At 46.2% G+C, this 27196-nt stretch overlaps 1 protein-coding gene across 4 annotated transcripts in view; it reads left to right on the top strand.

The window, feature by feature from the left end:
* Window positions 1–27196, top strand: part of ANKRD13C (ankyrin repeat domain 13C) — a 714089-nt gene that overhangs the window by 405164 nt on the left and 281729 nt on the right. For all 4 annotated transcript variants that reach the window (XM_044085814.1, XM_044085812.1, XM_044085813.1 and 1 more), the window contains exon 9: window positions 24876–25037. In XM_044085814.1, the coding sequence (XP_043941749.1) occupies window positions 24876–25037 (162 nt within the window). The remainder of the gene's footprint in view (window positions 1–24875; window positions 25038–27196) is intronic.

The following is a 27196-nucleotide window of genomic DNA, read 5'->3' as shown; positions in this document are numbered from 1 at the left end:
GAAATCCTCCTTAAACCCTGACTCCGTCCCACCTGCCCCACATAAACCAAGACAGGATTTACAAGGTTCAGGATTCCCATAAATACCTCTAGAAAAACCCTACTGCTGACCCAGAAGTGATCACCCCAGGACCTAAAGGAGCCAGAGCCAGCTCATCCAGAAATCCATTTCCCACAGATTGAGAACCGGTCCCTTGACAGGTTTGGAAAAAGAAGTGTATACATCTGCCACTCTTACCATGAGGGCTCTAAACTGCCAATTTCTTAATGATTAAGCATCAACAGACTATCTTCGAACAGCTCAAACAAAGGGTTTATACCCTTGAAGATAAAAACCTTTTCAAGGAATTGTCTGATGTCCTATTCCTATGCAGTATTTTTAACCTTAGGGAGTTGCTGCCTGCAGCACTGAACATCTGACCAGTATACCAAAATCTTGAGTGCAGGGGTACCTACGACGCACCATGTAAAAGCCATAAACTGACGTCTACACGTACCCGATTCAGAACTTTTCTGCCGCAAGTTTCAGACGTCCGTTCGCTAGCTCCAGTTACATGGAGTGTTTGGCCTCGACTGTCCATTCTCAATGACCGGTCTTGGCTGTCCGCATTCAGATAAATACCTTTGTGGGTTTTTTCCATTTTATTTACCTTTCTCAGACATATGTCATCTAGGAAGGGAAAGTGCACCTGTGGAAGACAGATTCCACATAAGGATATACACGTTCAGTGTTTATTTTGTTTAGGGGCAGGTCACGATTATAACAACTTTGATATTTGTCAGTCTTTTGTCCCTAAAACCCTTAGAAACCATCTGTCTGCTCTAAGTCTTTACTTGGAGAACCAGCGTCTCCAACATTTATCATCTGGGATGGAGGGCAGAGTGGGCAACTCCGACGAGCCGGCAAGGAAGAAGGCTAAAAGTTAGGCCCGACGTCCAAGCTGCACCTCAGGTGCCCGGTGAAATTCTAGAGGAGAATGTCAGCCAAGAATCACTCCGAACTTTGGGTGTTATACTGTTACCGGGAAGTGGAATGGAAGCTGGTACAGTGGATACCTGGAGTACGCCTGCTGAAGGCCTTGCAACCATCATCTCCTGATGGGGAGGGGGAACCACAGCTCATGGTGTTGGAGGGCCTTCTACTACTTTGGCATCCACTCAAACATCCACATCCAGGCCTTCTATTGTCCCGATTACCTTAAAAAGGAAACCGAGAAACCCAGGGTTAGAGCCTGCCCCAGCTTGGGAAGCATTCTCATAGTCTCTGTTCAAGGCCTTTCAGGTACTCCTACTCCAAGCCCAGATTCCTCAGGCAGGCCTTCCACTTGCTGCACAAGAAGAATCGGAGGAAGGGTCTTCCTACTCTGAGTCCCCGTGTTATTGCTCACAAATGGATTACCCTAAGGATTTTGCTCCGGAAGAAGGAAGACTCCATCACTCTTGACTCACCTGGAGAGGATTTCTCTTTTGGGGATACTGTTTCCCTACTTAGCATTTCAAGTGAGAGATCAGATGTTTCAGACACCAAGGAAAGATATTTTGAACTACTCCAAATGGAGCAACCCTCACCATCTGCAGTCCCGTCTTTACCTCCTAGCATTCCCTGTTGGTTTCTTAGCTGCTTCACAGAGTCCTGAGAAACCAGCCTTATGTTAACAAGAGACCAGACAGATTCTGTAAGGTTTCTGAAAAAGAACAGCACTTTAAGAATCCGCCAGCAGATCCTGCTGTTATTGCAGTCTTAGCTGATGAGTGTTCCAGGCAGCTTCCTTCATCTTCCTTTTCCACTGACAAAGACAGTAAAGTCATGGAAAGGTTGGGAAAGAAGATTTGTACTTCCTCTATCTTGGCGCTAAAAGCAATTACCAGACTCATATGGCCAAGTTTGCCCGACTCCCTGACTAAGGCCTCCACTTTCTTGTCAGATATTCCTGACTTACCAGCTAAGGCTCAACTGAGTACCCTTCTATCCACAGTATCACAGGTGACAAGACATTCAATTAAGTGTAGCTATGATGCTGTTTGAAGCTTCTTGTAAATCAGCTGCTTCTGGTTCGGTCCTTAGGCAGTTTTCATGGTTGATACTACAACCACTGCCTTTGGATGTCCAGGCTAAATTGTTAGATGCCCCTTTAAGACAATTCAGCACTCTTTGAAGCTGTCTTTTCCCATTTACTCAGATCACTGCAGGAAAAAGGGAAAGCCTTACAGAATTTGAAACATTTATTAGTTTCACCTGTTAACAGGTTCTGTAGGAACTATCCCCAAAAGCCTAGTTTTGTCAGGAGGCAGTCATCCCATGCCTCTGCTACCCAGTCAAGGGGATGGAAACGAACAAGGAGACAAACTGTCCCTAGTTCTTCCTCCTGTTCCACACCACCTTCCTTTTGGAGGCAGCCAGACCCAGACAGAGCTCCTCCACTGTGACTCTCTTCTCTTACCCACCTCCACCCCTCTCTCCCTATGCCTAACCCTATCCCTACCCTCCTGGCAGAAAATAACCACAATCAAAAAAACACCAAGCACTGCTGTAGCTGCCAATTTTATTTCTTCAGTACATCCTAGTACCTCGGCCTCATAGGCCTTCAATGGAAAATAACCACAGACAGGTGGATGCTCTCCATCATCGAGAGAGGACACTTCATAACATGCTGGGCATCTCCACCATTCCACAGAGTTGTACAACCACCACCCAGTCAGCTTCCACTATTTCCCACTATCCTGAGTCAACTCCTTTCTTAGGGCACTATAGAGCAAGTACCCGAGGAACAAGTAGCCAAGGGGTTTTACTCAAGAATGTTTTTAGTTCCAAGAAAAGATGGTCCTTGGGAACCCATACTCGACCTTTCTTACCTCAATCTTTCTCAGGGTGCCTACCTTCAAAATGCTCATATTACATCACCTCCTTCTCCTTGTTCCTCAACAAGCCTTCATGGCTTCCTTGGATCTTAAGGATGCCTATCTGTATATCCCTATTCACCCCACTTGCAGAAAATGTCTTCGTTTCTCAGTGGATTTATCACATTTTCAATTTACTGCTTTACCCTTTGGGTTCTCCGCAATACCAAGAGTATTCACCAAATGTCTAGCCCCAGTCATTGCATATTGCAGACTTCAGGGGATACAAATTTAACCTTATCTGGATGACCTTTTGAACCTACATCAAAATCCTCGCACCCTGTCTCAACACCTGTATTTGGTTTACAGGATCCTACAAAATCTAGGCTTCACTGTAAACTGACTAATTTTTCAGATAACTCCCTCACAAGACCTAGTTTCCTGGGGTGCAGAATGCGAACAGCCTTGATGTCGGTCTTTGTCCCAACACAGAAAGTGGAGTCTCTCACCCAGTTTGTCAACGTCCCTCCTACCACTACCATCCATCTCAGCCAGAGAATTCCTGAAAATCCTGGGATTTATGGTATCCTTGGTTCCCATGGTCCTTCTAGCCAGGATGCACATTAGGAAGTTTCAGTGGGTACTGAGGAAATCTTGGAACCAGCACTCCTCCTTGGAAACAAGTCTTTCTCTTCTCCCATGCCTAAAAAAGGAACTCAGCTGGTGGATTTCAGCTGTCACCCTCAATCTAGGGGGTGCCCTTCCAAATTCCTCCACCCACACAGTCTCTACACAGACGCATCAAACTTAGGTTGGGGGGGGGGGGGCAGTTCTTCACAGTACCAGCATGCAGCACAAAGTGCAGGGAAAATGGTCCATTCCAGAAATAAAGGACCACATCAACCTAAAGGCGTTAAGGGCCCTCTTCCTGGCAATACAAGCCTTTCAACAGATCCTCCTTCCAGGCACATTAAAGGTCATCACAGACAATATGACTGTCGTATGGTACATAAATAAAACAGGAAGGAACAAAGTCCTGTCCTCTTTGCAGCCTTGTTATTCAAATTTGGTCCCTGGCTACAGCACTACAGATACAATTACAGGCGGTTTACATTCCATCAGAAGACCGTTTGATGGCAGACACCCTGAGCAGGAATTTATCACCCTCCCACGAATGGATGCTTCACAGGGAGGTGTTTCTGGATCTAGCTCACAAGTGGGGTACTCCTCAAGTAGAGCTGTTTGCCTCCTCCCAGAATAGACAGATACCACTCTATTGCACAAGGCTTCCCCATCCACAAGCCTGGAAAGTGGACGTCTTCTCATTTTCATGGGAGAGAATGTTCCTTTATGCTTTCCCCCATTTCCTTTGATTCACAATGTTCTCCTGAAAATACAGGATGACAGACCAGAAATCCTGTTAGTGACTCCCTTCTGGCCAATTCAGCGTTGGATTTCCATACTTTTTCTTTTAGTCTAGGGCAGTCACCACAGGTTACCCCACTGCTTCAACTTACTCGCACAAGGCAAGGGGTCTCTTATTCATCCCCACCTTCTCTACCTCAATCTGACAGCTTGGGTGATAGTTCTGATCCCCTTCAGGCACCTATACTCAGAGGACGTACTCGATGTCCTACAGGAGGCCAGGAAACAAGTACTAGGAGAAATTATTTATTTAAATGAAAAAGATTCTCCCATTGGTGCCTTTAAGAGTAAATAGGACCCATTTAAAGCCTCTGTTCAATGGTCCTTTCCTACCTGAGTTACAGCATTCAGGGTTGGCTTATTCTTCAGTGAAAGTGCACCTCTCTGCTATCTCTGCTTGCCTTCCCTTGACCCCTCCTCTGGCGTCCAGGTTAGATATCAAGCTGTTTCTAAAAAGGGTCCTTCACACCAGACCTCTCAAAAGCCCATTCCCCCACCTTGGGATCTTAACTTTATGCTGAAAAAACTTACACTAGCTCCCTTTGAGCCAGCCCATTCTTCTCTTAAATTCTGTACTTGGAGAACAGTTTTGTTAGTGGCTCCCACTTCTGCTAGGAGGGTCTCAGAGATACAAGCCCTCCTGGCTTCACCTCCCTACCTTGTTTTCCATAAGGATAGGTTCTCCCTTAGAACTAACTCCTCCTTCATGCCCAAGTTAGTTAATGAACTATCCCTAAACCAGACAATAAACCTGCCTGTCTTCTACCCACGGCCTCAGAACTCCTCAGAAAGAACCTTGCATTCATTGGATGTTCATAGGCAACTGAGGTTCTACCTAGACAAGAGCAAAATCTTCAGGCAATCGGACCAACTATTTGTTTGCTTACATCCCAGAGTCCTAGGTAAGTCCATGTCAAAACAGACAATTGCCTCTTGGATCTCTAAGGCCATTGCCTTTTGCTATTCCTTTCATGGAAAACAATTAGGTTCATCCGTCAAGGCCCATTCCACCAGAGCTGCTTCCTCTTCAGCAGTCTTTTTCAAGGTTATTGATTACTCCTCAATTCTGGAGGCAGCAACTTGGTCTTCTGTGCATACCTTCACCAAGCATTACAAACTAGAATCCATTTCCAGGGCTTAGTTTGCTAGATCCATTCTGCAGGGTCTCATTGACTCTGCTCCCCTTCTAGCCTTCCACATTTCTACCTACAGAGCTTTGGTATTCTCCTTAAGGTTAAGAATGGTGCAACATAGATATAGAAAGACACAGAACAGTTGAGTAAGAACTTACCATAACCTTAGATGTCCTTCTTTTCCATGTTGCAGTATTCAGTACCACCCACATACCCCCTCATTTCCTGTGGACCACATTATAAAATGAGTCCTTTCCCTGACTACTGACTTGTGTCTGGGGGGGGGGGGGTTATTCTGCTCCACTCCTCCTAGTTCTGAGGGCTCTCTCTATGCAGCAGCCAGATGATGTCCTTCAAGGATGCATCTGCAGTCATTACAAATGGGTTGTCCTGTCATCAGGCAGCCCTTCGGTCGGCCGGATTCCAAAGTCTGGGTCTGGCCTCTGCTGGTGTCGCACTTCACCCGACGTCATAGCTGCAGTTATTCGGGTATAAAGGCATCAGCCGACGCCATTTTCCTCAGTCTTTCTTGCCGCGTGGCACCCGAAGCAGAAGCTGTTCGCAAGTGCCGGTCGGTCAGATCCAGAGATTACTACTACCGAATACTACTTCGAAGACTTCTAAAAAGCTAAGTACCCCGTTGGGGACTCTTTCTTGCCTCAGCCGATGTCAGAGAAAGTAAATAACTGTTTATCTTGTGGGAAACAAATACCTCAAAGATTTCCACTCCTACTGTATACATTGTTTAGGCCCAGACCACGACGTAGCAGCTTGTCTAGCCTGCGCTTCTTTTAACCGACGGACACTTAGACGTCGGTCGGAGTTTGCTGAACAAATTTTCGGCTCTGATTTTGCCTACATTATGCCGTCGGATCCTCCGACAATGCAAATTTCCAAAAAACGAAAAGAAAAGGACCGACACTCGCGGTCCGCGGTCTCGGCCGAAACCGCGATTAAGCAAACCGCGAGTGTCTCTGTTTCGGCCAAAACCGAGCAAGCGGTTCTTTCTCCAGCCGAAACCATGCCTTCTACCGAGGCCTCCTCTAACCTGGTAGAATCAGCTTCTGAAATCCAGCCTTCTGTTGCGGTTTCTCAGGAATTATCAGACACAATTCCCCTGGATATTTCAACCCCTGCACGTGGAGCTGCTAGGCCTCCTGCAGCCATGTCTATTAAGGCCTTTGCCAGGGCTGAAGCAGCCAAAGCTTCAGAAACTGTGCCTGCCAAACCCCCCTCACACAGGCCCAGCACTAGCTCTCATATGCTTTCTTTGGCTGAGGATTTAATTTCTTTAATTCGTGGATCCCAGCCTCATCCAGACAGGTCCTCTCTCCCACCTCCAGAAAAGAGACCTAGAGCAGAGCCCCCTGAACCAGTATCCACTGATGGTTCCTCTGATGAATCAGAACATACAGACCTTCCTGAGGCTTCTTATTCTCCTTACGAAGACTCTGATGCGGAAGAGTCCATTCCTTCAGCCTCTCCACCTGAGGAATTTTCCTTTGGGGAAACCTTGCATGCTATGAGGGAACAATTTCAGTGGCAGGGCCAAGATTTCTCAGACTCCAGAAAAGGCTTAGAACCTTTCTACATTTGCCACAACATAGGCCTTTAGCTATACCTCCAGTTCTTTCTGTTGTAGATGATGCATTTAATGATGCTTGCACTGCTCCTGATTCATTACCTCTGGCTCCTGCTAAGCCCAATAGGTTCTACAGGGTCCCGGACACTCATCACCATTTATACAAGGCTCCTTTTGCAGATCCAGAGACTATCGCCCAGGGCCCTAAAGCTGTAGCTGCTACTTCTACTAAAAACCCCCTCCCCTCTGAAAGGGAATCCAGGTCCTTAAAGAGATGGGGTAAAAAAGTTTACACTTCTGCTACCTTGTCAGCTAGGGCTTTGAACTGCCAATTTCATATGATTCAATATCAAGAGTTTATGCTTGACCAGTTAACTAAAAAGCTTTCCTCTGAAGAATCTTTAGATAAAAAATATGTTCAGGAAATGGTACATAACATACAACAGGTTAGTAACCATTCTTTAAAATGTGGCTATGATGCACTGGAGGCTTCCTTTAGATCAGCCATGACTGGCACAGTTATCAAGAGACATGCATGGTTGAAAGAACAGGCATTACCAGACCATGTCAAATCAAAGCTTTTGGATGCACCCATGGACAAGGTCAATTTGGTTCCCCTGCTCAGCAGGTACTAAAAAAGATGGAAGAGAAGGCGAAATCTGTACAAACGGTGAAAGATTTCTTACAGGTTCAACCTCCAAGGTTTAGCAGGAACTGGCCCTCCAAGAATTGGTCCTTTCCGGACTCCTCAAAGGCTCAGAGAGGCAGGAATAGGCGTTCAAGAGGCAGAAACCAATCCAGGGGTGCCTACAGGGGACGCCAATGGCAAGGTAACAACCAGCGAGGCACGGCAGCCACCACCACTACAACACCTCAAACACAGTGACTTGACAGTGGCACCGCCTACCAGGGAACAACTAGAAGCACCCTTAGGCGGAAAATTAACCTTATTTTCAAAAAACTGGCATTGCATCACAAGGGAAAAATGGATTTTGCAAACTATAGACCAAGGTTACAGGTTCCATTTCCATACTCTACCAGGGAAGAGAGGAATGCCAAACCTACCACCTACTCAAAGGACAGAAGCTCTAAAACAAATATCTCAGCTATTAAGAATGAGAGCTGTGGAAAAGGTACCATCTATGGAGCAAGGAAAGGGATTTTACTCCAGACTCTTCCTGGTACCAAGAAAAGAAAACAAATGGAGACCCATTCTAGACCTGTCCGCTTTAAACACATTCCTTATTGTTCCAAAATTCAAAATGCTGACCCTACAGCAGCTTCTTCCCATGCTGGGCAAGGAGTCTTGGCTGGTAACTCTAGATCTCAAGGAGGCATACCTGTACGTCCCCATAAGACCAATTTGCAGAAGATACCTCAGATTTCTTGCAGGATCAGAGCATTATCAATTTTCAGCATTGCCCTTTGGCTTATCTACTGCCCAGAGTGTTCACGAAATGCCTGGCATCAGTAATTGCTCATTGCAGACTTCAGGGAATCCAAATTTATCCCTACCTGGACGACTGCCTGATACAAGCGGACAACAAAAGCAAGCTAGCAGAAGACTTACAGAGAGTCATTTACCTGCTGCAAGCCTTGGGATATACAGTCAATATAAAAAAGTCAAGGCTGATTCCATCCCAAAGAATAACCTTTCTGGGTGCAGAGCTGGACACATCAAAACAAATGGCATTCCTAACTGCAGAAAAGAAAGAGCAACTACCTCTCTACTTCTTGGCATTAACAAAGCAGAACCACCTAACTGCAAGAAAAGTACTGCAAGCTCTAGGCTTCATGGCATCCTGCATAATTCTGGTCCCTCATGCCAGACTGCATATGAGAAAGCTACAGTGGTACCTAAGGAATTTGTGGTCCCAACACAAGCACAGCCTAGAAACCAAAATCCCAATAATCCCATGCCTGAAACAAGAGTTCCTATGGTGGGCTCAGGCCTGTCAATCAAACAGGATTGCCCTTCTGCAACAGCCAACCAAGCCAAACCATCACGACAGATGCCTCGGACCTCGGTTGGGGGGCACACATGCTGGGCAAGTGCATACAAGGCTTATGGACTCAAGACCAGCTGCGCCTACACACAAATCTAAAGGAAATGCTGGCAGTAAAATTGGCAATCCAGTCATTCAGACCATTTCTCCAAGAAGGTCAGTTGATGATAAGGACAGACAACACCACAGTTATGTGGTACATCAACAAACAGGGAGGCACCCATTCATATCCTCTATGCCGTCTGGCACTGGACCTATGGGATGTGGCCCTGAGCTACAACATTCAGTTACAAGCAATTTTTGTACCAGAAAAGAAAACATTCTAGCAGACATATTAAGCAGAACAACCACAGATGCCCACGAATGGATGCTTCATCCGGACATCTTCAAAGCCATCACAAGGGAATGGGGATTACCACAAATAGACTTGTTTGCATCCCCATTCAATCACCAGCTAAAGAAATTCTGCACAAGGACGTACCACCCACTTGCTTGGAAGGTGGACTCCCTATCTTTCAGTTGGAAAAACCTGACAGCATACGCATTTCCACCACTTCCTTTGATGCACAAGGTGCTTCTGAAGATCAAAGAGGACCATCCAAGGATCATCCTGATAGCTCCAGAATGGCCAAGACAACATTGGTACCCATTGCTGAGGAGCATGTCTCGGGAACAAATATGGACACTGCCCCTAATCCCATTACTGTTAACACAGAACAACTACAACATCCTGCATCCAAACCTGAAAACTCTGCAGCTAATTGCCTGGAACATTACATAACAGAAAATGACCCAAATTTATCCCAAAGGGTTAAAGACATAATCCTGGAGGCTCGCAGACCTTCAACAAGAAAGAATTATGCAGCAAAATGGAAAAGATATCTCATTTGGAGTACTGCAAAGGGAAAAGATGTGACTCTGGTAAACATGGCCAACATCCTAGAGTACTTGGCAGAGCTCTTCCACACAGGCCTGTCCTATTCTTCCATCAAGATACATGCATCAGCTATTTCAGCACAATACAGCTTGGATCCTCCTGTCTTCTCTCATCCCCTGCTCAGACAGTTTCTGAGAGGAAATAAAAATGTAAAACCTCCCAGGAAACCACCATTGCCAGCATGGGACTTGAACTTTGTGCTAGAAAAATTGACACTTCCTCCTTTCGAACCAGCAGCAACAGCAGTATTACAATACTTATCCTGGAAGACTGCTTTCCTGCTGGCAATAACTTCAGCAAGAAGGGTCTCTGAACTACAGGCATTAATGGCAGTGCAACCCTTCCTGATCTTCCATCAAGATAAAGTGTCCATGAGAACAAATCCTACATTTATGCCTAAGGTGGTATCCAGAGTGTCATTAAATCAGGCTATCCACCTACCTACATTCTTCCCAAACCCACAGAACAGGGAGAAAGACTTTGCATACCTTGGATGTACACAGACAGTTACGCTACTACCTGGACAGGACTAAGTCCAATAGAAAAACTGACCAGCTTCTGGTAGCATATGCCACAGGAAAGGAAGGAAAACCAATTTCAAAACAGACAATCTCCAAATGGATAGGAAATTGCATTAGATTTTGTTACTCCTACCATGGAAAGAAAACCCCAGAGAACATCAGGCCTCACTCCACAAGGGCTACAGCCACTACCACAGCTTTCTTACGAGGAGTGGCTACCAAGGACATTATAGAGGCTGCTACTTGGACCTCCGTGCATACATTTGCCAAGCATTACAATTTACCTTTATACTCTAGATCCTGAGCAGGTTTTGCCACTGCTGTTTTGCAAGGGATCCTAGCTACACCATAATCTCTACTCTTTCCTCCTCCCCTTGTTTAGCTATGGTATTCTACCCATTTGTAATGACTGCAGATGCATCCTTGAAGGACATAGTACAGTTTTGTACCTACCATAAATGTAGATGTTCGATAGGAATGCATCTGCCGTCAGGATTACCCACCCACCTTCCCCTCTGAGGTACTCCTAGGGTATTTGCCAGCCTTCAGCTAGCTTGGGGGGGATCTATTATGGTGTATTTGTTTGTATATATGTACATACATGCTTATTTTTTGTGTTTGCTCTCTACTATTTGGAATCATTGGCATTTATCCAAATTTAGCCTTCCAAGAGGGCACCTGGCATCTGGGGCAAGAAACACTGAGGAAAATGGCGTCGGCTGATGCCTTTATACCCGAATAACTGCAGCTATGACGTCGGGTGAAGTGCGACACCAGCCGAGGCCAGACCCAGACTTTGGAATCCGGCCGACCGAAGGGCTGCCTGACGACAGGACAACCCATTTGTAATGACTGCAGATGCATTCCTATCAGACATCTACATTTATGGTAGGTACAAAAAAGTACTTTCTTTGTGTTTCACTGTTGCAGTCATCACACTTGGGTTATCCTGCCCGGGGTAGCCTTCAGTCAGCGCGAATACCAGAGGCTTAGTATTTCTGCTTCGGTTGCTGTCACTCTAGGACTGACGTCAGGACATCAGTGGTATAAAATCAGGCAGCTGATGCCATTACATCAGTCTTTCTTGCCAAGGAGCCCGAAGCAGGAGCAGTTCACACGAATGCCACTCGGCTGCTACCTGAGTTTTCGTTTCTGAATTTAAGTTGAAGTCTTCTAAAGCTAAGTACCCCATTGGGGATCCTTTTTCTTGGTCTAACCGATGTCAGAAAAAGTTAACAATTGTCTCTCCTGTGGAATGCAAGTACCTCAGTGAGACTTCCATTCTTACTGTCACCTGTTTAGGTCCAGACCACGACGTCCCTCGTCGTCGCTTTTGTGCTTTGTTCAACACCAGAACTATACTTCATCGGGCCCTTATTGTAGCTAAATATTTTTGTTTTTAGTCTTCGTATTCCGATATGGCTTTGGTAAGCCACCAGACTACCGATCTTCCAAAAAAACTTGAGGATAAAGACAGAGACAGACCGCACAGGTCCAAAACTGCCGACGACGCTTCCATTAAGCTACTAGTCAGTTCTCCGGTCCTCAGCGAGATGCTTTCGCAGCTCCTGATGCCTGCTTCTGTGGATTCGCAGGCCGCTACCGAGACCCGTTCGGAGTCCAGTATGCCGCAAGACTTTTCTTCGACTAAGGATCCTCTGGATGTCTCTACCTTGGATGGGTCCGAAGCCGCTGAGAAGGCACCAGCTTTCGAGGAAGTTCTTCGAACTAACGATACTCGACACAAACAGACTACGACTTTTGCGTCTTCAGTTCTTTCCAAAACTACTGTGTTTCTAAGGCCCAGAATATGAACTACACCTAAAAAAAATACCCAAGCTCAGGCACCTGCTTCCATGCCTCGATCTCAAATGTTTAAAATGGTGGAAGACCTTATTATGCTTATTAGGGGAAGCCAGGCTACGTCTTCCAAAAGAAAAAAAGACTTGTCCCCAGTAGTTTTATCTGAACAGGAGTCCGATGACTGAGGTTTCTGAATATGAAGACATGCAACCCCTCTCTGCTTATGAGGAATCTAATGCAGAGGAATCCATTCCTTCTGCCTCTCCTCCTGAGGATTTTTCATTTGGTGAAACCCTACATACTTTAAAAGGAACATTTCCAGTGGGAATGTCAGGACTATCCTCAGTCAAAAAAGAGACTCTGGGAATTCTTAGATTTACCACAGCACAGACCTTTAGCCATTCCTCCTGTCCTGGATGTTGTGGATGATATTTTTATGGAATCCAGTTTGACTCCTGACACCCTTCCTCCTGCTGCCAGGAAACCTGACCGGTACTAGAGTCCCTGACTCTGACATTCCTTTTCAAAAATCCTACTACTGACCCAGAGGTCATCTCCCAAAGACTAAAAGGAATTAAAGCAACCTCAGCTAAGAATCCCACCCCCTCAGACAGTGCTTCCCGAGCTTTAGACAGATGGGGTAAAAAAGTATACACCTCTGCAACTCTTGCTATTAGAGCACTAAATTGTCAGTTCCACATGCTGAAATTTCAGCAGCATACCATGGAACTCCTCAAACAAAAAATATCTTCCTTTCCTGCTTGTGCAGAAAATAAAGAATTACAAGAACTTATACATTCTGCAAGCCAAGTTACTAAGCACACCTTGCAATGTGGCTTTGATGCCCTAGAAGCATCTTGTAGAGCAGCAGTCACTGTTTCTGTCCTTAGAAGGCATGCTTGTCTTAAGGAACAGACCTTGCCAAACCATGTCAAATCCAAATTATTGGACACACCATTGAACAAAGACAATTTGTTTGGCACCAAGCAGAAGAGGTTTTAAAAAAGATGGAAGAAAAGGCTAAATCTATGCAGACAGTTAAAGACTTTTTACAGTTCCAGTCTCTGAGGTTCAGTAGCATTGCCCCTCCGAGAACTGGTCCTTTCTGGCCCCCTCCAGGTGAGCTCAGCCCAGACCCAGGGGAAGCAGACCCCCCCCCCCCCAGACAGCATTCCCAGGGAATGCAGAGATCTAAGCAATGGAGTTCCTCCACTTCAAAAACAGGCAGTGATAAGCTACCCCCTTATGGTAAGAACTCGCAATGACTTTACACCTCCACCCCTGATCTCTGCCCACCTGCTTGTGCCCTTAGGAGGAAAACTCCTTCCATGCAAACTGGGCCTCTAATACCAACGACCGATGGGTCCTTAACATAGTGTCCTTGGAGTACAAATTTTATTTCCACACTCTGCCAACCCCAAAAGGGTTCCCAGATCTTCCTCCAAACCAGTGGGCAGAGGCCAAAAAGCAAGTCCTTTTCCTGCTCTCCATGAGAGCAATACGGCATGTTCCTGCAGACCAGATAGGTCAAGGTTTCTATTCCAGACACTTCCTGGTACCCAGAAAAGAGGGCACCTGGTGCCCAATCCTCAATCTATCCATTCTAAACATCTTTCTGGTGATACCAAAATTCAGAATGCTCACCCTCCAGCAGCTTCTTCCTAGGCTTTCCAAGGATGCTTGGTCAGCCACCGGCCTACCTACACATCCCAATCGGGGAATCTTGCAGGAAATGTCTACTTTTCAGGGCAGGATCTATGCACCTTCAGTTCTGGCTTATCCACTGCTCCCAGAGTTTTCACAAAATGCCTGGCTCCAGCCATTGCAGACAGAAAAGAAATCAAAACTAATCCCCATACAAAAATTGTATTCCAAGCCTACCTGACAGACTACTTCTCTCAACTAGCCACCAGAACCAAGTTATCCGCAAGGAAAATCCTTAAAGCTCTAGGGTTCATGGCCTCCTGCATTCTATTCATTCCATATGCCAGACTGCATATGAGGAAACTACAATGGTACCTAAAAAGCCTTTGGTGTCAACACTTTGAAGACCTGGAAACTGTCATACCTATGATACCCCTCTAAGGAACCATTTTCTTTGGTGGGCAGCAGCATCCAACCACAAGAAGTGACTTCCCTTCTCACAACCCCACGCCACCCAGACCCTCACCACAGATGCATCAGACTATGTCTGAGGTGCACACCTGGACAGCAGGTGCATTCAGGGCCATTGTAGCCCAAATCAAATACCTCTGCACATCAACCAAAAAGAAATGCTAACTGTTCAGCATGCCCTGACAGCTTTCAGATCCCTACTCTCCCTGGGGCCTCTAGTGATCAAAACAGGCAACACCACAGTGATGTGGCATATCAACAAGCAGGGAGGGACTCGCTCTTAACCTCTCTGCAGGCTCGCCATGATCCTTTGGCACACGGCCTCAGCCATGCAAATACATCTGCTAGCACAGTTCCTGCCAGGCTTCCTAAACTCTCTGGCAGACAACTTAGGCAGGAACCTGCTAGACCCACACAAATGGCAGCTAGACCACAGAACCTTCAACCTTCTAACCCAGAAATGGGGCACCCCAAAGGCGGACCTCTTTGCCTCCCGCTCCAATCATCAGCTGAGCAAATTCTGTACCAGGTAACCTCACAGCAAGGCCTGGAAAGTGGATGCTCTATCCTTCCAATGGGTAAACACCACTCATTTCAAGGGTACTGCTCAAAATAAGGGAGGAAAAACCAAGGGCAATTTTGATTGCCCCAGACTGGCCACACCAGCACTGGTTCACTACCGGCGCGCAGCCTGTCACCGCTGCCACCATGGCACCTACCTCGGATCCCAACACTCCTGACCCAGAAGAATGGAGAATTCATGCATCCACAATTGCAGACCCTGAAGCTGGCAGCCTGGCTTATTCCCTGACCTCTTCTCAAGCTGCCAGCCTAAGCAAATAAGTCCTGGATGTTATATGTAAGCCCAGACGCCCCAGCGCTAGAAAATCCTATGCTGACAAGTGGAAAAGGTTTTGCACCTGGATCCAGGCTAAGGGAGCCGAACAGCACAGCCCTCCCTTCCTCTCATCCTGGATTACCTAGCAGACCTATTACACAGGGGTCTATCCTTCTCTTCTGTTAAAATTCATGCTTCTGCCATCTCTGCTCATTACAGCACAGAGCCACCTCTCTTCTCACCCCCTCTCATCAGACAGTTCCTAAGAAGGGCTAACAACTTTAGGCCACCCAGAAGAGCTCTTACCCCAGCTTGGGACCTTAACTTTGTGTTGGAAAAGCTCACCTTACCCCCTTTTGAGCCTGCAACTTCAGCAGAGTTAAAATTCCTCTCTTGGAAAACAGCCTTGCTTCTGGCCATCACTTCAGCTAGAAGAGTTTCAGAGCTACAGGCACTCATGGCTGTAGAGCCCTTCATCATTTTCCATGCTGACAGTAGAAACAGTCCCTGCAGCTCAGCACGGAAAAGGATTCTACTCCAGGCTCTTCCTGGTCCCCAGAAAGAAAGGTTCTTGGTGCCCCATTTTGAATCTGTCCAGTCTCCGTCAGTTCCTCCTTGTGGCAAAGTTCAAAATGTTAACACTTCAAAAGTGACTGCCCATGATCTCAACCCAGGCCTTCATAGTCCCTGCAGACGTAAAAGATGCTTATCTGCACAACCCTATGCAGGAGTCCTGCATACGATTTCTTCACTTCAGGGCAGGATCTAGTCACTGTCAATTTTCTGTACTGCCCTTTGGCTTATCTACCACACCGAGTGTTCACATAGTGCCCAGTGCACCACCAGTAGCCTTCTGTTCGACCAGGGGGATCCAGATCTATCCATACCTAGATGATTGCCTCATACAGTCCACACAGATCAGGCAAAAACTCCTCAAGGACCTCAGATTTTCCTAGGACCTTCTCTTTTCCCTGGGGTTTACAGTGAACCTCCAGAAGTACAACATCTCACCAGCCCAAAAGATTATTCTCCTAGGGTCCCTTCTGAACTCTTCACTCCAAAACGCATTCCTACCTCCAGAGAAAGTCTCCTTTCTGACTGTTTGTATTCACAGGATGCAATTGAGAGACTGTATTTCAGCAAGGATATTCCTACAAGCTCTGGGTTACGTGGCTTCATGTATTCTCATGGTTCCCCTTGCCAGACTACACATGAAGCTCCAGTGGTACCTCAGGAATGTATGGTGCCAGAGCTTACAGTCCCTAGTGACACAAATTCCCCTGATCCCTTGCCTCAAACAAGAGAAGTTCTTCGTGTTTCACTGTTGCAGTCATCACATTTGGGTTATCTTCTTGAGTTTGCATGGTGGGTGCAGGCTTAATCCCAGAATCAGGGCCTCCCCTTCAAATTTTCCCCACAGGGTTAAACCCTAACTACAGATGCCTCAGAATTAGCCTGGGAGGCTGACTTCCAGAACCTCTGAACCCAGGGGAAGTGGGGTTTCAACTTCCAGGACAGGCGCATCATTTGGAACTTATGGCAGTACTAAAGGGCTTGATGGCCTTCAAGGAAATATGGACACAAGGTGTCCTGCTAATAAGGACAGATAATACCATGGTAATGTGATACATAGACAGGAAGGGACACATTCTCACCCATTGCGCCATCATGCAATGCAATTCTGGGGAACAGCACATTCCATGGGGTTTCTCTTCATAGCAAAGTACCTCGCAGGAGTCCAAAATGCTCTGACAAACCATCTGAGCAGAAATATGATAGATCCAGAAGAGCAGCATCTCCATCCAGGGATTTTTCTAGCCATAACCCAGACTTGGAGTTCCACAGATGGACTCTCTGCATCCAAGGAGAATGCACACCTACAAAAATTCTGCACCAGGAACAGACAGGAGACGGCCTGGAAAACGATACCTTCTCCTTTCAATGGCCTCAACTCTTCATGTATGCATTCCCCCTCATATCCTCCTCAAAATAAGGGAAGCGGGTCCAAGAGCAATTCTGATTGCTCCAAACTGGCCCGGACAGCATTGGTATCCCCTCCTCCTCAAGATCACCAACCAGGCCCCATGGCTACTACCTGAGAGGCTAAACCTCCTCACCCAGAACAGGGAAAAAGTTGTCCATCCCAGCCTGCATACCCTAAGCCTTACAGCTTGGATGATCCTGCAGCAGACCCTAAGCCTTGCAGCTTGGATGATCCCGCAGCAAACAAGTGCTAGACATCCTCAAAGACTGTAGAATTCTTAGCACCTAGGAAGGTATTACTTAGCTAAGTGGAAAAGGTTCTCTATTTGGTGCAAAGATCCCCAGTCGACACATATTTCCAACATCCTGGAATACCTGACTGGGCTGCTGAATCAGGACTGTCTCATTATTCCATTAAAATCCATATTTCTGCCATCTCTGCATACGTGCTTTCTCACCCTCCTGTCTTCTCCCATCTGCTCTTAAGACAATTTCTTAAGGGGGTAATTCACATTAGACCCCCCCAGAAGGAAACCTACTCCTCCATGGGACCTTAAATTTGTGCTAGAAAAGCTGACCTTTGCCCCCTTTTGAGCCAGCAACTTCTGCTGACCTTAAGTTTCTGACATGGAAAATAGCACTGCTTCTGGATATCACTTCAGCCAGGAAGGTTTCAGAGTTGCAGGTCCTCGTGGCAGCGGAACCTCTCCTCAACTTCCGCAAGGATAGGGTCTCTGTCAGAACCAACCCCTCCTTTATGTCCAAGGTGGTCATTGACACCTCTCTGAATCAGGTTGTCCATCTCCCTTCTTTCCCAGTCCTCAAAACAAAGGGGAGAGAATTCTGCATTCGCTGGATGTGCACAGACAGCTACACTTCTGTCTGGATAAGATTAAAACCTTGAAGACTGAACAGCTGATGTTATGTGATCCTATCTCGCCTACATTCTGTACTGATGGGCTCGGAGCCGATCCCTCGGCTCCGACTCGGCACGCTATGCTATAGAGCGAGGCCTCTTATTGGCTGAGCTATTTCTTATCCCAGGATGCACCACCACTAATCCCCCAGATCTCGTTTGCCGCTTACAAGCTAAGACGTGGTCTCAACTTGGCTGGGCTAAGTACTAATTTATTTAGGCTTTTCCTGTCAGAAATTTGCTTGTTTTGAACCCAAAAGCTGTATTAACAGCTATTGTTGTGATACGAGTGTGTATTGAACAGTTTTGTTGAGGAATTTGTGTTTTTCGTCAAGGGAAGGTTTCCCGTTTTAGTTAGAGGGACCTTCCCCTGTTGCTATTTGCCTTTCTAGCATTTTATTTGTGGGTCAAGTACCCGTTTAAGTTAGAGGGTCTTGATCCTCTCTTTCTGTGTTGTTTTTTTCGTAAAACTGTATTGTTGTTTTAAAAAAAAAAAAAAAAAAAAAACTTTATATTTTTTGTACTTCAACTGCTAGTTTTGGTGTGTTTTCTCTTTAGACAGGTGTGTTATCTCTAAATTAGACATGTCCAAAGAGCATAGACCCTCCGGGTTTAAAAAGTGTGCGAGGTGTGGTTATAAGATGTCCATAACGGACGACCACTCCTCGTGCGTTTGTTTAGGCGCCAAGCACCTACAAGAATCATGTAGCGTGTGTCACGCCTTCTCATCAAGGGTCCTCCAGGAGAGGAAAAACAAATTAATCCTTAAGGGGTTAATTAAGCCATCCTTCGAGGAGGCTTTATCTTCTTCTCCCTCTCCTTCAAAAAAGAAAAAAGCGTTGGCGCCGACCAGTCAGTCGGAACCGACTGCCAAAAAATCTAGGCAGACTTCTCCATCGGCTCCATGGACTTCGGAGCCGAGGGCGGAACGGTCTGCCTCGATGCCTCCAGTCTCGACCCCTCTGGTTTCGGAGCCGAGGACTGGGGCATCGAGAGGCGGGTCACCTTCATCGGCTCCACTGATATTGGAGCCGATGAGGGTTGCCGGCTCAGACTCTTCCCCCTCTGAGCCAAAGTCCTCATCGGCACCGAAGGAAATTGCCTTGAGTTCTCCCTCGGAGCCGATAGTTATAGAATCCATTCGGAGCCGGTCCCCTAGTCCTATGGAGCCGATGGAGAAATCGGTTCGGACCCGATCGGTATCGTCCAGATCCTCCAAGATGTCTGATTCGGACATCGACAGGGTGCTCCTAAGACTCTTCCAGTCTCCGGTGTTCCAAAGTTAGTTTCGGCTCCAGCCCATTCGGCTTCGGAGCCGATGGTCCACCTTGCTACTATAATTCCTCCTCCAACAGCCTCGGCACCGTTGGAGCCGGTGCTGGTGGAACCGGTGGAGGTTTTAGGGTCGGGCCCGACCCTTACTCCAACTCCGGCTCTTGAGTCTGAGTTCGCACGGACTTCTTCCGTCAGCCCGGGGATGCTTCGGGATTGATGTTTCGGTCCCAAGTCTTCCTCTCGGTCTGTGGGAGTGCCGTCTACCGTCGTGGCCACGGAGGTGGGACCCTCCCAGGATTCTGGTGGTCCCGCCTTCAGGGCTATGAGGAGTGCGTTAGCCAAATCATCTTTGGCTACCTCCACAGTCTCCCCAGCTCCTTCCCTGCATACCGAGACTGGGTCTTTGGCAGTCTCCCTGTCCTTAGACAGCGGAGCCCCGGGGCCTAAGGCTACCCCCACTGGGGTTTCCCCCCCTCCTGGAGGTCCTTCTGAAGCTTCTTCGGAAGAACCCCCCAGGAAAAGATCGTGCAAGAGGAAGCACGTTGACTCCCCTGATGAGTCTCTTACATCCGACACTGATCTCGATGATGCAGAAGGGGTCCCCTAAGTCGTCCTCGGATGATGTCTCCTTTGCAGACATCCTGGAAGCCCTTAAGCAACGAGGCGGCTGGCAGTCCAAACCCCCTTCTGCTGATGAGTCGGTGTTCCTTAAGGCCTTCGGGGCTCAGCCCTCCGCCTCCTGGGTGTCTCCGCCCTTCGACTAGCTCTTGGATTTGATCTGTCGCCAGACTCTGTGGAACCGGTGCCAGCTCGTCCTAATAAGTTCCTCTCGGCACCCCCTGAAAAAGAGTTTCTAACTAAAGGTGTGGCTGTAGATGCTTTGGTGGTGGCATCTGCTACCCAGCAGGATGTAGCAGAGGCCGGCGTCCATCCATCCTCCTAATAAGGAGTCTAGGAGCATGGATCGATGAAAGCGCACCCTAAGTTCAGCGGCCTTTACATTAAGGTCCTTGAACTACCTTACGCACTTTACCAGATTTCAGAGGGATCTGATTAAAGAACTTTCCTATACCCTCTTGGGTAACCTGCCTGAGGAGCTGGCCCAGACGGTTGGCTCTCAGCTGGCTACATTGTCGTCCATTTCAAACTCGTCCATGAGGCTCATTTCTTATGCGGCCGAATACAGGCATTGCTCACGGAGACAAGCCTGGCTCCGCCTGTGTCATTGAGGCCTTCAATTCTTCCTTTTTGATGGGTCCTCCTGTTTGGACCTAAGGTTAAGGACACACTGACCCGCTGGCAGGCGGGTAAGACTCTGACTGCCGTGGGGCACGATTTTCCACTCCCTTCGGCCTTATCCCAAGGCTAAAGAGGAGGGAAAATGTGGTTCCGTGATCTCAGAAGCCTTACCCTCTCAGCAGGATGATCCCCTTCCAGAGGCAGGGAAATTCTTCGGAAGACGCCATCCCAGAGGCGGCAGAGGCCCTCGCAACACTGGAGACCACGAGTCCTTTAGGTGGCTCTTCAGCCTTTCACAGTCCCTGAGGGATTGCCGACTGTGCAGCTCGAGCCAGTCAGGGGCACCTAAAAGCCTGGGAAGGTATCACTCAGGACCGATGGGTGCTTCAATTATATCGAGGAGGTTACACCATCCCTTTCTCTCACTCTCCACCTCAGTCCAAAAATCCCGGACCCGCCACCCAGTCAGCGGAAACTGCAGCCTCAGAAGTTTCAAAGCTGCTGCAAAAGGAGTCATCCAACCGGTCCCCGCAGACCAGATCAGATTAGGGACTTACTCGAGATTCTTTTTGGTGCCAAAAAAGACAGGGGACCTGAGACCCATTTTGGACCTCAGCATCCTAAACCGTTCAGTCAGAAAGTCCAAGTTCCGAATGGTCACCCTACAAACCATTCTCCCATTGTTGGAGAAAGGTGTTTGGATGTGCTCCATAGATCTCAAGGACGCTTATTACCATATCTTGGTACATCAAGCGTCCAGGAGACCTCTGCGCTTCAGCCTAGGAGGCAGTCATTTTCAGTTCTGCGCGCTGCCCTTTGGTCTCACCACAGCCCCCAGGGTGTTCACCAAGTGTTTGGCGGTTGTGACTGCTCACCTGAGAAGTCTAGGATTCCAGGTGTTTCCGTATCTGGCTCCTAACTGCCACCTCCAAGCATCTACTATTGCGGAGCCTACAAGCCACTATATCACTGGGCAATTCCCTTGGAATCACCTTCAATTGGCCAAAGTCTGTGTTGCTGCCATCTCAACGCATAAGATTCATAGGGGTAGAGATAGACTCAAACCGAATGCGGGTCTATCTACCTACCTACAGACAGAATACAAACCATACAGAGTCAAGTTCGAGCCTTACTTCCCAGGTCCAAAGCCCCAGCCAGAATGGTCCTGCAGCTATTGGGATCCATGTCCTCCACGGTTCTTCTAGTCCCCTTGGCAAGGTTGCACATGAGAATTCTCCAGTGGCTTCTTTCAGCTCAGTGGTCCTTTCAGGAACTCCCTCTCAATCACCTCATATGGATCATGGAAACCTGCAAACGGGACCTTCGTTGGTGGCTAGTACCCTCCAATTTGGATCAGGGACGACCCTTTGTTCCACCTCCTCCTGCGGCCACTTTGACCACGGACGCCTCCCAGATGGGGTGGGGGGGGCATTCCCTGGGCAGGTCAGTCCAGGGCAAATGGCACCCAGAAGAGACTCTACTTCATATCAATATCCTAGAAATGAGGGCGGTGCTCCTGTCCCTTCAAGCCCTCCACGATTGCCTCCCTCAGGGCGTAATTGCCGTTCACTCAGACAACATGTCAGTTGTCTGGTACCTGAACAAACAGGGAGGGACCAGATCCTATCCTCTTTGCAGAGAGGCCATGAGAGTCTGGTAATGGGCAGTCTCGACCAAACGCTTTCTAGTGGCTACTCATATCCCGGGTAAGTCCAATGTGATAGCCGACAGACTGAGCAGAACCATCCTCTCTCCTCACGAATGGTCTCTGAACATGACAGTTGCAAATCAGATTTTCAGCAAATGGGAGTTCCGTGTTGCGACCTCTTAGCGACTCCACTGAATCAAGTGCAAAAATTCTTCTCCTAACCCGGCTCAGGAAGAGCCCCATGGACTAGCCCATCCTTGGCCCACCGGCTTGCTTTATGCCTTCCCCAGTTCCTCTCCTTCCCAGGGTGATCCAAAGGCATCTCTTGGGGAGCAAAATGATCTTAGTTGCTCCTTACTGGCCTCGTCAAGTATGGTTTCCCTATCTTGGAATATGCTCTGGAAGGTCCATGGTTCCTGGATCAGATCCCGAACCTTTTTTTGGGAAGACTGCTTTTCTATTCCGCTATTACTACACCTCCTCTTCCGACTATAGTCTCTTTTCAATCAAGGCTCTTCTACCATCAAAGTGAGGGATATCAGAAGGTCCTAATCCTGTTGTTTCATCTTGAAACATCTAACAATGTTATATAAACAAGTTGTGCATGTGATCTGTGGTGGTGCATCCTGGGATAAGAAATACCGAGCCCATCAGTACAGAATGTAGACGAGATAGATCCCAAACATCTAAAGTTATGGTAAGTACATAACTAAAAGTTCATTACCGCTGACCCTGTTTCAGAAGGCAAGCCAGCCTCTAAGCAAACTGTTTCCAAATGGGTTTCCCATTGCATTTTCTTTTGTTACAGCTTTCATGGCAAAGTACCACCAGCAGGGATTGTCACACTCTGCCAGAGCAACAGCAACCTCTGCTGTCTTCATTAAGGGTGTTCCAACCAAGGACATTTTAGAAGCTGCCTCCTGGTCCTCAGTGCATGTTTTCACCAAACACTATCACTTGGCATCCTTCTCCAAGTCCAGGACAAGCTTTGCCTCTGCTGTCCTGCAGGTTGTCTGTCTTCTCCTTAGGCTCCTTCCTCACTTCTTTCAGCTTTGGGAATCTTCTCAGTAGTCAGGACTGCAACAGTGAAACGCAAAGAACATAGTCTACTATGTAGGCTTTTTTTTGTCCTTTTACAACTCAGCAAAGGGACCCCTTCCTGGGCTCCCTTCCCTCTGTAAGGTTCTCCATTGGATAGCTCCTGTTTTCCTAGGGCTTCTCCTAGTGGAGGGTAAGAAAATACTGGTATCATGACGCAAGCTGGCTACCTTCATACCTGAGCGTACTAACGTCAGTCAGGGCATTCTAAGAATCCTAAGGCCAGCCTAAGAACCGGAAAGAGATTTCTCTGGTAGTTAGGCCAGCTGAGAGATTTCATGGCAGGGAATCCCAGTAGTCAGGACTGCAGCAGTGAATACACTTGAACATCTACATTTATGGCAAGTGTACACAACCGTACTTACTTGGCTTATTTTGGGGTGATGTTATTTGGGATAGGTTATTTGGAATATATTTCCATGGAAGAAAACACCCAGAAGGTTTGTAATTTAGAGATTGTCTTAGTAGCTACAGAAGATGGGGCCTACTCTTCTCAAATTTGAAAATTATCTACTTAACATAATAGTAGATATGTAAGAAGAAAGTCCATCTTTTGTAACATTGCCTACATCCACCTCCCCAACCTTGTAAATCTTCGAGTCTTTCTACTCTGTTTTTTCTTTCTCTTCTTTCAGCTTTCATACTGACTGCAGAACTGAACACAGGGATAAAAGACGTTATAGGAAAAGAGGACTGGTAGTCTTGGAAAGTGTTGTGTTGAGTAGTCTTAAAGCCTGTGATGTCACTATTCTGCTTACCGAAAGTGAGCCTTCTTACAGGTCTTTCATGATGGCAAATAAACAATTAATGAATTTTCTGCTGACTGTGCTACTTCTAGTAGAACAGTCGCAAGTACTTAAAACATCCACTAAGAACAGTCAGAAGTGTACTTGCAACTACCTAATCCTATAGTAATGTGATGATCCTTTTTTCTTGATCATGTCAGAAGTCCTATACCTAAAGTGCGTTGAAAAATAAAATGTGCCACTCAGTTTAGGCTTAAGTTCTGGTCTTGTCCATATGTATTGCTGCATCTGAGTATTCAGACTGCTTTGTCCTGCTTAATCTTTTTTGTATTTTGTTTATTTGGTGTAGTGTGTTGCATTTGTAATACTTAGGCTGTATGGTATTCTGCTTTGTACAGTCTACTTGTATTTATAATCTTACTGGTGTCTCATGTGAAAAGGGTTCATTCTGGAATACTTCAACTAGCTGGTTAACACCTATGTAGCAGAAATATCTTAATACAGCTTCAGAGGTTTGAGAGTTAGTATTTGTATAACCCTTCCTGGCAACAGTGTAGGGCAGATGAGCATTTCTTTGAAAATGAGAAATGCCAAATGAGTCAGGAGTACTGAAAGTGAACTTTTGTTTCAGGGAGCTGCTGAAATTAAAGTAATAATGCATTTTAAAGAGATCTGAGTCTAATACTGTAATAGTTTTAGCTAATGATGCATTTATTAGAGTAAAAGTTAATGTTTTACAGGATCTTATATAAGTGTCCTTTTTGTGTCTTTAGGAAAGAGTGGGAAACTTCTTGGCAGACTTTTATACTGTTAATGGCCTTGTTTTAGAGTCAAGAAAGCGAAGAGAGCATCTCAGTGAAGAAGACATTTTACGAAATAAGGCAATTATGGAAAGTCTGAGCAAAGGAGGAAACCTAATGGAACAGAATTTTGAGGTATAGCAGCATATTCCATCATTTGATTGTTTTTTTCCCTTTCTTTGCAGCTACCCTGTGCTGTAATTTTGGGCATAGTATCTGGGTTCTACATCACATTTGTATGCTTCCCTTCTATTGGAAAACATTCTTCTAAAAAAAAAAAAAAGACTGGGAGGGCAGTGCTCTTAAAAGCAATGGAAGGAGTGGTATGTTAACATTTCAGTGTGTGGAATATTTGAGCACCTTGTGAGGATTTATATCAAGTGACTACATGTTTGATGTTTGAATAAATACTACTTGGGGATCAGTTTCAGAATTAACCCTGTGAATCAATTATTCAAGTTATGCATAAACAATGCAAATGAAACAGTGCATTAAACCACATATAATTAAAAATATTCCAGAAATTAGACTGGGTAAGTGGCTCAGTACCTGTGCTAAGCAGATGAAATATTCATGCTCTAGTAACACAATGGAGGTATTTGCAACACAGCTGGTTAATCTAAGATTTAAAATATAATAGTACAAAATTCTGTACCAAACAGATGAAACAAAAACGTAGTATTTTAATTATTGATTAGCAAGTGTGGTCAGTGGTGTTTCAGGTAATGAAATCTTAAGGTCATGGCACTGTCAGGCATTCAGCCATTGTGGTTAATTAGCAAGGCTAAATCTGTCATAGTACTCTTATCAAGATAATAGTAAATTTGTGAAAAAGTTGAAGGGATAGGGTGGTAAGATAAAGGAAAAAGGAATTAGGAAGTGTAATAGGAAGAAGTTAGATGATAGTCCGGGGGATGTAAGAGAAAGTTATGTAGAAATGTTATAGTAGTTAGCAGGTGTCATTTGCCTTATTAATTGTGGATGTTAGCTAAAGCAGGCGGTTTCCAACTTTTTTTTTTTTTTGCTCCAAGGACCAGTTTCATGCAAGACACTTTTCCATGGACCGGCAATCACGCTCCCTTAATAATGTGCATATTTATTTATTTATGTGACATTGGTTTACAAGGGTGAGCCCGACTGGACTAGAAGTCCATTTTCAGCAGAGACCCAGGGAGAAAAGCTCCAAAGTACAACAAAAATATTGTCTTTCGGCTTTTCCTGGTTAGGGCTCGCCACAGCAGAACTCCGGTCCGCTAATGATTGGTAGTTGATTTTTTATGTGCCGAGTTACCAGCCCTGACGCACAACCTTCAATGAAGGTACGCCCATTCACACATGTCTCCACGCAGAAGACGCTCTAGCTGAGAATCGAACCGGACAGCGTCTTACTGTGAGGCAACAACGCTACCACAGCACCACCAGTACAACAAAAATATAATTGCCAATAATTACCAAAAAAAAGTGTACATCTTGACAGCGTAACACTGATCTACTATAGTCGAGAGGTATGTAAAGCTAATAGCAACCTTACTTTCTAAGTTTATAAGAGCAATATTTAAAATCTATCCCTATTATTTGACTCTGTCCAGCATACCTCTCAGCTGTACAGATTTTTGCAGAAAGTACAGAATTTTGCCTCATAATTTTGGTCTGTTCCTCATAAAACTGTTGTTTTCTGAAAAATCACTGGCAGATCATTGAGGTTTGAAGTCAGAAAATGAGAGATGGTTGAGTTTCAGACTTCATACCCTTCAGAAAATACATGCTAATGCAAAACCTGTATTTGTATCTACTTTCTAAGTTTGTAAGAGAAGTACTTTAAATAGTGTCCCTATTTTTGGGCCTTTGCCCCCCACCCCCATTATTTTTGGCTTTGTCCAGATTTCTCGCTCTAAAGAGGTTGAGAGGTATGCCGGCCAGATTTATTGTGTGAGAGTTTGAGTGGTATGGTCAAGAGGTACACAAAACCTCATTGCTGATGCTGCCAGGGTCTCTCTCTCTCTCTCTCTCTCTCTCTCTCTCTCTCAAACACACACATTCTCTCTGCTTTCATGCACGCATTCACTCACACACACAGAAACATACACACTTTTTTTTCTCTTGTTTGATCGATTTCTCTGTCTTACAGTACAGGCATACACTCACACACGCTTTATTTTAATTTTATTTTGTTTGTTTTTTTATTTTACACTCGCTAAACAGCAAAAGTGCTGCTTAGCGAGTGTGAAATAACCGCTCGCTCTCTTACTTCCACTGACATGCGCGCGTGCACACATGCATGCACACACACACAC

Source organism: Protopterus annectens, chromosome 10.part0 (assembly GCF_019279795.1).
Source record: "Protopterus annectens isolate FY-2018-M chromosome 10.part0, PAN1.0, whole genome shotgun sequence".
Lineage (NCBI taxonomy): Eukaryota > Metazoa > Chordata > Ceratodontiformes > Protopteridae > Protopterus > Protopterus annectens.
Note: the sequence above shows the minus strand (reverse complement) of the source record. Positions and strands in the feature narration are given on the sequence as shown.